General features: G+C 40.8%; 1 protein-coding gene across 6 annotated transcripts in view; it reads right to left on the bottom strand.

Moving 5' to 3' along the window:
- Positions 1-12,442, bottom strand: part of TMEM39A (transmembrane protein 39A) — a 38,132-nt gene that overhangs the window by 3,931 nt on the left and 21,759 nt on the right. For all 6 annotated transcript variants that reach the window (XM_033211150.1, XM_033211155.1, XM_033211153.1 and 3 more), the window contains 3 exons: positions 4,646-4,994; positions 3,689-3,876; positions 1,631-1,751 (listed from right to left, as the gene is read on the bottom strand). In XM_033211150.1, the coding sequence (XP_033067041.1) occupies positions 1,631-1,751; positions 3,689-3,876; positions 4,646-4,994 (658 nt within the window). The remainder of the gene's footprint in view (positions 1-1,630; positions 1,752-3,688; positions 3,877-4,645; positions 4,995-12,442) is intronic.

Genomic DNA, 12,442 nt, shown 5'->3' with positions numbered 1-12,442 from the left:
TGATTTAACTATCTATCCAGTCCTGCAAAATCAGTAATAAATCAACTTGCCTAATCTTCTTTCCATGGATTCCACCTGATTTTTCAGCTGTCCAACGCAAGCAAGGAAAATACCTAATTTTCAAGCAGAAAATTCTAATGAACTATTTGGCTATCACAGGTCTCAAGGAGACAGCAAGGACCAACAGAAGTCATTAATGGCCTAGAGAATTCAGCTGGCTGAATTAAATATTCTGTACAGAAATCAAATGCTCATGTACTTGTGACTTAAGTCCTTTCCTCCACCTTAAGGCATTTCCACTGGCGTCAAGAAGGAGATGCCTGTCATTTTCTCATTCAAGGGCCTTTCACCTTCCCCATGTGCCTCCCAACCTGCCCCACCCTGCACTCCCCTACCATGGTATTTATAAGCATCATGCCTGGTGCAAGTTCCCAATATTTAATTGAAGTATCCCTCAGTAACAAACACCTGCAGAACCAGAAAGTCCATGTACCCCCTCAAAGGAACTGGGAAGGACTGAGGGAGAAAGAGATGTGAGTGTTTTAAAAAGATCTTCAATTCTTGTTTAGAATATGATCCCTTTTCGGCCGGGCGTGGTGGCTCAAGCCTTTAATCCCAGCACTTTGGGAGGCCGAGACGGGCAGATCACGAGGTCAGGAGATTGAGACCATCCTGACTAACACGGTGAAACCCCGTCTCTACTAAAAAAAATACAAAAACAAAAACTAGCCGGGTGAGGTGGCAGGCGCCTGTAGTCCCAGCTACTCGGGAGGCTGAGGCAGGAGAATGGTGTAAACCCGGGAGGCGGAGCTTACAGTGAGCCGAGATCCAGCCACTGCACTCCAGCCCGAGCGACAGAGCGAGACTCTGTCTCAAAAAAAAAAAAAGAATATGATCCCTTTTCAAAAGCAACGCACTGCACTATGGGCATTTCTACTATAAACAGTCCCCGACAGGCACCTAGTTTTCCCCACTCGCATTGGTCAGCTGGTCTTTCTTTTATAAGTATATACTTTTGCCTTGTACAGATAATTTCTGGAAGGCTGAAAGACCAAACAGATCATAACCAAAGGGATGAATTCAATGGAACAGAAGCTGGATATAGTGAGTTTCTATTGCTTTTTCCTTTTTTAACTTTTAAGCTTTTTTCCTTTTGATGGCATTTGTCTGACTTCCAAAGGGGAAGCTAAAGCCTTTTTAAAGAAACAATATATATGACAAATACCTAAAAATAAAACCACCACACTATTAATATATTAAATGTCACTTATGGATACACAGATACAGTATATCTTAACAATACCACTAAACCAAACTCTTACAAAACAAAAATGGTGAGATGAAAAAGGAGTCTTAGATAACTGCCTACTTGTTTCAAGTAATACTAGATTCAACAAATACCAATGTAACTACAGAAACCAGCTAAGCCACTAAAACTTCAGTTTGATCTTCAAACTGCCCTTCAGAAGACATTTCCAAAGTACAGGGACCTCTGTTACACTAGTGGCAATAATTACCTTGTAATAATTTCCTAGTATGTGCTACACACTATGCTACATGCTTCCACACAGAGTGGCCTCCTAACACTTACCCCTAAGCTTATGTTTGAAAATAAATAAGTGGTACTTGCATAAAAGCGGGCATGGGATACATCTGAAGGCACTGCCACGTTGTAAGGCCCCATGGCTCTATATAAACATCTGCTGTGCCGCACCAGCACCCCTTGAGGCCATATTGTATTTTCTGACCAACTAAGGGAGAAAGAAATGCAATGTTAGCTTATTGGCAATTACAGATAAGATAGTATCTGGCAAGGCCAGATGTATTTTAATGGAAGGAATTAAATAATCAAGGCTTCATCTGCCTGAATTCCGAAAATACAGTAATTCCATGGTCAAACTGGAGTAGTTTTAGAAAGGATTTGTTACTTGAAATTCATTGCTATATAGTACACAGAGGTTGCAAAGAAGTACAGTTAACTCAGTGCCAAAGGACTCAAGAAGCTTAGAAGAATGAGCAGACATAAATGTGTAAGCCAGAAAATAGTGTGGCTACGAGCCACACTATGAGCCAGAAAATAGTGTGTAAGCAGGCGGACTGTCATCTCCATCCCAAGTGAGCAGAGTCTACTGGTGGAAATGCTAGAGGGAACAAACAAGGAGAAAGCTGATGGTAATAAGTGTAGTGGAGAAATTAGCACATTGTCAATCTAGCATGACATTTACTGCAGAATTACATCCCAAAAAACCATAGGAAATCAGTTTGCTTATCACACAATTCAAATACCTCACAACTGTAAGAAGGTATACAGCAGAACACAGCGACACACCTCACACACACAGACTTCTCACTGCGTTTGTGGTTCATTTTTATAGGTTTCTTGGGGGGGAAAGAAGTTACAGAAGCAGCAGCTTCATTCTTTCCAGCACAATGGAGTTTGGGTGGGGACAGGGATCTTCAGGTTAAGCTTTTTAAAAAAAAAATCTAAGTTAATTCATCTCTTCCTGATTTTGGAAAGGTTAGTTTCCTAGGATAAGAACCGGGAGGCAGTTTAGATATGTTATTAAATTAAAAAAAAAAAAAATTCTAGCACCCTGAAGCTTTCCCAGTTCAGAAAATGTTCCACCGGCCTTGCTCACACTTACCAGCATTAAAGTGATGATACACCTCATGGCCATGTGCCATCAGTAGCCTGAAGATGTACAGTACTAGTACTGTGGATTGTATTTTCAATTTTTATTGAAATCTGTCCTTTGCCCACAGTCGGGTTTCTTTTCAGCCTGGCCCAATCTCTTTCAGTTCCTGGGCTTGAAGGCCTGTGCTAATCTGTATCAGACATCAAGGCAGATAATTGAAGGGAGAACTCTCAGCGGGAGAGGGAAAGGGAAGGTCACCTCAATCTGTCCCACTTAACTAGGGAAAAATTTCTAGGAGATGAAATTTGTGAAATGTTCGAATTACAAAAGGGGGAAGATGAAGATGGTTTGGGTTTGAAAGAAAAGTATGATGAAGGACTCAGAAGTGACAGAATAAAACGGTCCTAATGTTAGCCATTTTGGATCACAGGAGCCATGTGGAGTAATGACTGATAAGGGGGACACAATGAGAAAAATTCTTCCAAAGAACTCACAGTCAGGCACAGTTCTCACTTAAACACAGGAGAAGCAGGGAAATATTCAGTAGAGAGTTTAGAAAGGAAATAATAGTAAAAAAGTACAGGTAAGGAAAATTACGAGAATAAAACTGCATGTATTAGAAAGAAAAAATGAGAGAAGCATATTCCAGCTAAGTGTGAGATGAGTAGCTAGCAACTACTCAGCTGTGGCAATGAAGATGAGAAGACAAATCTTAAAGTCTTCTAAAGAGGAATAAAATATATGACTCTTTGAATTTGGGAAAAGGGGTAAGATTGAAAGAAAACTCCAAGTGCATTGCTTGGGAGACAAATTATACACTCTAAGAGTGACTGGGCAGCTGAAAGGTAGAACGCATTTAAGGAGCTGGGAGTGGTGGTGGAAATGAGTTAATATCCCTTGTATTCAGTTTAGCATGATGACAAGCATCCATGTAAGACAAAAACTAAAAATTAAATGTTCAAAGCCAAGAGCAAGAATGACATACAAAGCAAATAAACATGATCAGCAGCATGTAGAAAGTGTTACATGGTTTTACCCTCCAGCTTACTCACATGTGCTGGGGAGCATTGCTGTAGGACCCATGTTCCAGCTTCTGCCACTTGCCCAGGTGAGCAGCTGATTTATGTAGCAAATCACAGTATTTGGATGGCAACAGTTGCGTGGTGAGCATGACAAAAGCATTGATCCACACCATAATGAGGTGCTCGCATGACCAGCGCATGTCATAGTACTGGGTACTCTGGAAGAGATCAGAAGAGAGAGAAATGATACATGCACTGGTAAAAAGAGGCAGGGATGGGTGCGTGTACATATGCCCTGCAGACAAATGCCACACTGAGTCACACATGCACTGGTGGTCCTGCTGTCCGTGCAGAAAGTTCAAGAGCAGAGTCCTCCACAATCCTTCAACCTGACTTTCTGGCTGTATGAGTTAGGGATGGGAGGGAGAGGCAATTATATTTTAAGTGTCTCCTTTCTAGAAGAACTGAGTGTCCTCTGAAGGACCATTCCGGCTGCAGAAGTACTTCTGAATGGGTGAAAAAAGGGCACTAAAATGTCCCAAAAGATTTTGAGCCCAAGTGACATCCAGACCATTTTTCTTTTCTATTGAAGTAAACTGAAGTTTAGATAAAGGTTAGATTAAATTCAAGGAAACTCCTGACAACCATGTTAAGATCAACCACAGTAGGCTGAGTTTTACTGAAACCTTGGTCCTCTTAAGCTACTACATACTGATTCTACTATAAGTACATTTTGATTCTCCCCAGAAACTAAAAATACTTAAAAAAAAAAAAAAAAAAAGAAGAGACCACCACGGGTGCATCACATATATGGAAATACCTATCCGCCAACCAGGAGCGGTATTAGTGCACTCCAGATGCAGCCGAACTCCACCATCCAGGCTGCCAAAGGGGAGACAGAGAAAAGGGGGATTAAACAAGAAATACCCAGTTTATGTAATTCATACACAAATCCAGGAAGCACATAGAAGTAAGATAAGCACTTACCTTCACAAAACACAGGGGGAGAAATGCAACATAGTAGGCACTGAAGAGGGAGTTGAAGAGAACTTCCTTGATTCTGTGGTTGAAATCTGCTTTCAGACATTCTACTTCATTGCGAATGAGGTCTGGAGATAGGGGACAACTGTGGGTGGGGATGGGTGTGGCATTATTAAACTGTTCTTTTAGAGACTCCAGCAACAAGGAGAGAAAGTCTTTGGATTTGGCCAAGCCTCCCACAGTCGAGGCACTTTCCTCTACTGCCTGGTGCTGAACCACATAGTTATAGTCTGTGAGAAGAAGATGAGCTCTACTATCTTGATGAAAACAGCAAAGAGGAACATAAACACCAAACCTGTAAAACAAAGTGTGAAAATGAGACCACAGATACCACCTTAAATCACACTTTATAACTTATGTCAATATAACTTACAACTTATGTCAATAAAATAGTCAGGACCCACAAGGGTAAACATAACTCAGGAGGGGCATTGCTGATAGTAAATTCATTATCTGGAGAGCTCTTCAATTTGTTTCCATAAAAGCCGTGCACATTCATTGTAGATTATAGAGAACCTACAGAAAACCACAATGGCAAAACACACATCACCTAGCAATAATCATTTTTATAACTAGATGCACATATTTCCAATATAAAGTTTCTAAACTTTACATATAGTTACATATGCTTTTCTCCTTTTATGTTTGGCCTCATACAGTACAATGTGTTTTGTATCCTGCTGTTTTAACTTTGCATGTATACATGTGTGTGTATTGAGTATTTTCCATGTGCACTGAGTATTTTCTCAAGTCTAAATATTTTTCTATAGCAATTTTTAAAGATACAGTAGTATTCTCATATAGAGATACCATAATTTACCCATTTCTCTCTTGTCGGAAACTTAGGCTGTTTCTTATTTTCCACTACTATAAATAACAATGTGATAAGGATTTTCCTAACACATGTGTTTACATCTGGTCATTTTAGTACAGCTTGTTCTTCACTTCAAATGTCCCCTTCTTAGTAGGGGGCCCTCCTGCCTCCCTACTGTATCACTCATCCCACTCCCACAGGCGACCCTAGTTCTCCTTTCCTGATTATTTTTCTCCACAGATCTTACCATATTTATTCGATTTTTAACTTTGGGGCAGTTTTGGTGTTTTCCTTCTGAGTCATTCTAGAAGTACAAATGAATTTTTAAAAGTAAAATTACTTGGTTAAAGAAGTGAGTATTTTTGAGACTTTTGATAACTTCTTATAGTATTCCAACTGTTGGTTCCTTAAAATTTTTTTAAATATTTCAAGTCCTCATTAAGTAATTTCCACATTGTGACCTAGGTATTATAGATTACATGCTCATTTCACGGACATAAATTCAGATATGAAAAATAGCAAATAAAAAGATATTTAGGGCCAGCCACAGTCCCTCACGCCTATAATCCCAGCACTTTGAGAGGCCAAGGCGAGTGGGTCACCTAAGGTCAGGAGTTCAAGACCAGCCTGGTCAACATGGTGAAACCCTGTCTCTACTAATAATACAAAAATTAGCTGGGTGTGGTGGCACATGCCTGTAATCCCAGCTACTCAGAGGCTGAGGCAGGAGAATCACTTAAACCTTGGAGGTGGAAGTTGCAGTGAACCAAGATCACACCATTGCACTCTAGCCTGGGTGACAAGAGCGAAACTCCTTCTCAAAAAAAAAAAAAAAAAAAAGATATTTAGTTATACATTTTATTACAAACTGAACAAATGACACTTATCCATAGTTTGCTACACAGGGAGAACAGATGTTACTTGTAACTAATTAAGAACATTCTTGGCCGGGCGCGGTGGCTCAAGCCTGTAATCCCAGCACTTTGGGAGGCCGAGACGGGCGGATCACGAGGTCAGGAGATCGAGACCATCCTGGCTAACAGGGTGAAACCCCATCTCTACTGAAAAAATACAAAAAACTAGCCGGGCGAGGTGGCGGGTGCCTGTAGTCCCAGCTACTCGGGAGACTGAGGCAGGAGAATGGCGTAAACCCGGGAGGTGGAGCTTGCAGTGAGCCGAGATCCGGCCACTGCACTCTAGCCTGGGCAGCAGAGCGAGACTCTGTCTCAAAAAAAAAAAAAAAAAGAACATTCTTAGCATTAGCTCTGGGATCCACTGTGAATGTGCCTTTGGGAGGACAAGAGTGGGTAGGGATAGAAGTATTAATTCTAATTTTTTTTTGTTTTTGAGACGGAGTCTCACTCTGTCGCCCAGGCTGAAGTGCAGTGGTTCCATCTCGGCTCACTGTAAGCTCCACCTTCCTTTTCACGCCATTCTCCTGCCTCAGCCTCCTGAGTAGCTGGGACTACAGGCGCCTGCCACCATGCCCGGCTAATTTAAAAAAATTTTTTTACTAGAGACGGGGTTTCATCGTGTTAGCCAGGATGCTCTCAATCTCCTTACCTCATGGTCAGCCCGCCTCAGCCTCCCAAAGTCCTGGGATTACAGGCATGAGCCACCACACCTGGCCTAATTCTAATTTTTATTTATTTATTTATTTTGAGACAAGGTCTTATTCTGTCACCCAGACTGGAGTATAGTAGCGAGATTATGGTTCACTGAAGCCTCAACTTCTTTGGGCTCAGGCAATTCTCCTGTCTCAGCCTGCCAAGTAGCTAGGACTACAGGCGCATGCCACTACACGCAGCTAATTGTTTTATTTTTGGTATAAACAGGGTCTTCCTATGTTGCTCAATCTGGTCTTGAACTCCTGAGCTCAAGTGATCCCACCGCCTGGGCCTTGCAAAGTGCTGGGATTACAGGTGTAAGCCCCTACACCCAGTCAGAGATAGAAGTATTAGACAGAAAACTCTCATATGTGCATATTTGTGATGGCTACAGCAGGTCATCATAAGTTCAATGTTGCCAAAACACAAGCTGCATGTGTAGGTGTAGGGATGGGGATAAGAGGCTGGAGTGTGTGGTAGATTGCAATGATGGCCCCAATTCTTTACCCTTCTTTGTAGTCTCACTGCCACATAACTGCATGGCCCTCATTCTATGGGTGAGGCGACCTGCCCTATCCCCATACTGGGCTCTACAATGAAGGGCTTTGTAAGGTAAATAAAGTAATTCATTAAAGGATTTTAAAGAGGGTTAGTAACATGATTAAATTTCTCATTGTGAAAATCATTCTAGCTACAATAAAAATGAAATGGAGGGGAACAAGAATGGATTATCAGAAGACCAGAAGAAGGTTGATAATGCAATAGTAAAAACTACGGAGAGCACTGGACCAATTCAAGACACACTTAGGAACCACGACTGTTAAGACTTTAGACTAATTTACCCTAATGAGAAACTATTTGAGAACCGAAGGGGGAAAAAAAGAGGCAAAAAAGGGCTTTTTTCTTATTTTAACCTATGAATAAACAGGAAATTAAATATGTTGCTATTGTCGTAATCTAGTATTTTAAATGTCTCGCACTTTCGATTTTTAAATTGAAGTTTAGATAAAAGGTAGATTATACAACTTCTTAAAAGTAAAGAAGGCAAATACAGGCAGACCTCATTTTATTGCATTTCACTTCACTGCGCTTCCCAGACACTGAAGGTTTGTGGCAACCCTGCATCAAGCATATCTGGGGGTGCCATTTTCCAAAGTGCTCACTTTGTATCTCTGTCATATTTTGATAATTCTCCCAATATTTCAAACTTTTTCATTACCATTACATCTGTTATGCGAAATGTGATCTTTGATATTACTATTGTAATTGTTTTGGGGCACTACAAACTGCACCCATATGAGATAGCAAACTTAATGGACGAAAGTGTGTTCTCACTGCTCCATCAATGAGCCATTCCCCTCTCTCTCCCCCTCACGTCAGGCCTCCCTATTCCCTAAAACACAAGAATATTGAAATTAGGCCAACTAATAACCCTAAATGGCCTCCGAGTGTTCACATCCTACCACCTTTAAGAATTACGCAAAATCTACTCTGCCAATGCTCTAGAAATAGAACAACATAATCTGGATGACAGCACATCTGTTTACAGCATGGTTTACTAATAAACTCACTGTTGAACCTACTGCTTAGAAAAAAGATACCTTTAAAAATATTATGTACGGCTGGGTGTGGTGGCTCAAGCCTATAATCCCAGCACTTTGGGAGCCTGAGGCAGGACAATCACTTGAACCTGGGAGGCAGAGGTTGCAGTGAGCCGAGATCATGCCACTGCATTCCAGCCTGGGCAACAGAGCGAGACTCCAACTCAAAAAAAAATATACTTACTGCTCACTGACAATGCACCTAGTCACCAAAGGCTCTGATGGAGACTGTTTTTATGCCTGTTAACACAGCATCCATTCTGCAGTCATGGATCAAGAAGTAATTCTGATTTTGAAATCTTATTATTTAAGAAATACGTTTTGTAAGGCAAAACATATTTCTGCATTAAACAGAGATTCCTCCAATGGATCTGGGCAAAGTAAATTGAAAACCATCTGGAAAGAATTAACCATGCTAAATGCCATTGAGAATATCTGTGATTTAAGAGAGGAGGTCAAAATATCAACAGGAGCAAATCTGGAGGAAGTTGGTTCCTACCCTCATGGATGACTGAGAGGTTCAAGACTTCACTGGAGAAAGTAACTGCAAATGTAGTAGAAAAAGCAAGAGAACTAGAATTAGAAGTGGAAGTGGAGCCTGGACCGGTGCAGTGGCTCACGCCTATAATCCCAGCACTTTGGGAAGCCAAGGAGGCTGGATCACTTGAGCCTAGGAGTTCGACACCAGCCTAGGCAATATAGCAAAACCCCAACTCTACAAAAAAACAAAAATAAAAAAATTAGCCAGGCGTGATGGCACGCACCTGTAGTCCCAGCTACATGAGAGGCTGAGGTGGGAGGATCACTTGAGCTCAGGACGGATGTTGCAGTGAGCCGTGATCATACCACTGCACTCAAACTTGGGCGAGAGTGAGACCCTGTTTAGAAAAAAAAAAAAGTGAAGCCTGAAGATGTGGCTGCACTCTCTCACGATCAAACTTAAACAGATGAGGAGCTGCTTCTTACGGATAAGAAAGTTGTTTCTTGAGATAAAATCTATTTCTGGTAAAGATGCTATGAACACTGTTGAAATGACAACAAAGAATTTAGAATATTATATAAACTTAACAGTTGTTACAGCAGCAGTAGGGTTTGAGAGAAATTACTTCAATGTTGAAAGAAGTTTGATAAATATCATCTATCAAACACATCACATGCTACGGAGTTATGTTTCATGAAAGGAAGTGTCAACTGATGTGGCAAACTTCAGTGTTGTCTTATTTCAAGAAAGTGACAAAGCCATCCCAACCTTCAGCAACCACCACCCTGATCAGTCAGCAGCCATCAACACTGAGGCAAGACTCTACCAGCAAGAAGATTACAACTCACTGAAGGCTTAAATGCTCATTAGAATTTTTTAGCAATCACGTATTTTTTAATTAAGATATGTACTTTTACTTTGGGAGGCCGAGATGGGCGGATCACGAGGTCAGGAGATAGAGACCATCCTGGCTAATACGGTGAAACCCCGTCTCTACTAAAAAATACAAAAAACTAGCCGGGCGACCAGGCGGGCGCCTGTAGTCCCAGCTACTCGGGAGGCTGAGACAGGAGAATGGCGTGAACCCGGGAGGCGGAGCTTGCAGTGAGCTGAGAGCCGGCCACTGCACTCCAGCCTGGGTGGCAGAGCAAGACTCCGTCTCAAAAAAAAAAAAAAAAAAAAAAAGATATGTACTTTTAAAAGACATAATCCTATTATGCACTTAATAGAATACAGATAGTACAAAGCTGGGCATGGTGGCTCACCTCTGTAATCCCAGCATTTTGGGAGGCCAAGGCAAGAGGATCTTAAGCCAGGAGTTCAAGACCAGCCTGGGTAACAAAACGAGACCTGATCTCTACAAAAAAATCTAAAAATTAGCCAGGCACAGTAGCACACACCTACAGTCCCAGTACCCTAGGACTGCTTGAGCCCAGGAGGGCAAGGCTGCAGTGAGCTGTGATTGCACCACTGTACTCCAGCCTGGGCAACAGAGCAAGACCTTGTCTCAAAAAATAAAATAAAATAAAATAGACTACAGTATAGTGAACACAAAACTTTCATATGCACTAGGAAATCAAAAAATTGACATGACTTGCTTTATTGCAATATTCGCTTTATTGCAGCAGTCTGGAACAGAACTTACAATATCTCTGAGGTATGCCTGTATGTTTAAAACTAAAATGCATTTAAATTACATAATTATTTCATTGTTTTAAGGGGTGTGGAGAGCCTCTAAGAATAAGTAAGTTTCTTGATATACTTAAATTGAAACAGAAAAGTTCACTAGCCATCTTGATGGTGGTAATCCTCTTAAACTTGGCCAAAATGTTCTTCAATATATCTATAATTAGCCTTTCAAATCAGATATGGTTAATCTTCTCATTCAACCAGTAAGGAGAATGACTAAACATTTATTTTCAACTCAAATAGCTGAAATATTAATCTATAAATATAGAAACAATTGATGTAAAATATATTCCTCATATGAAATCAGTCATGAAAAATGTTTGTAATAGATAACTCATTTGTAGAAAACAAGGGTAATATTAATGAATTCAGTTGATGAGTGACTTAAATAACTGTTTAAACAATGTAATCAGACCTACCATAGTATAACCAATAGAAAGACTCTTCCTGTCATCTTTATTAGCACAATCTCTGATTATGACTTGATTTTATACTTTGTAATTACCCACATAAATTCACGATAACACTTCACCACCATAATATAAAGCAATAATTCTCAAACTTGAGCATGCATCAGAATCACCCTGAGGGCTTGTTAAAACACAACTTGCTAGATCCTACTTTCCAGTTTCTATTTCAGTAGGTTTGGGGTAGATTCTGAGAATTTCTAACAAATTTGTAAGTGATGCTGATGCTGCTGTTCTAGAAACTACATTTTGAGAACTACTGATATAGTAATAAGACAAGGACTCTGGAATGAAAAAAAAAAAAACCTTACTCCTCAGCCTGGGCAACATGATGAAATCCTCTCTACAAAAAAAAAAAAAAAAAAAAAAAAAAACCCTAAAAAATTAGCAGGGCATGGTGGTGTGCACATGTAGTCCCAGCTATTTGGGAGGCTGAGGTGGGAAAATTGCTTGAGCCTGAGAGGTCAAGGCTGCAGTGAGCTGAGATCGCTCCACTGCACTCCAGCCTGGATGACAGAGCAAAATCCTGTCTCAAAAAAAAAGCAACCGTCTCTGCACAGTGGTGGGGTTTGATGGGAAAGTGGCATGATAGAATCTTGTGCAGTATGCATAACGCTCTGAACTCTTGATAGGGGATTAAGTCACACAGGTGTGTCCACATTTATCAAAACTCCATATACACAAGATTTGGGAATTTTATTTTATTTTATTTTATTTATTTATTTGAGACAGAGTATTTATGTATTTATGTATTTATTTATTTATTTATTTGAGACAGAGTCTTGCTCTTGTCGCCCAGTCTGGAGTGCAATGGCACAATCCCAGCTCACTGCAACCTCCATCTCCTGGGTTCAGGTGATTCTTCTGCCTCAGCCTCCTGAGTAGCTGGGATTACAGACACGCGCCACCACGCCCTGCTAATCTTTTTATTTTTAGTAGAGACAGGGTTTCACCATGTTGGCCAGGCTGGTCTCAAACTCCTAACCTCAGGTGATCTGCCTGCCTTGGCCTCCCAAAGTGCTGGGATTACAGGCTTGAGCCACCACGCCTGGCAGGAATTTTATTTATATGAATTTAACTTCAA

The sequence above is a fragment of the Trachypithecus francoisi genome, unplaced genomic scaffold (genome assembly GCF_009764315.1).
Source record: "Trachypithecus francoisi isolate TF-2019V2 unplaced genomic scaffold, Tfra_2.0 Lachesis_group0, whole genome shotgun sequence".
NCBI lineage: Eukaryota > Metazoa > Chordata > Mammalia > Primates > Cercopithecidae > Trachypithecus > Trachypithecus francoisi.
Note: the sequence above shows the minus strand (reverse complement) of the source record. Positions and strands in the feature narration are given on the sequence as shown.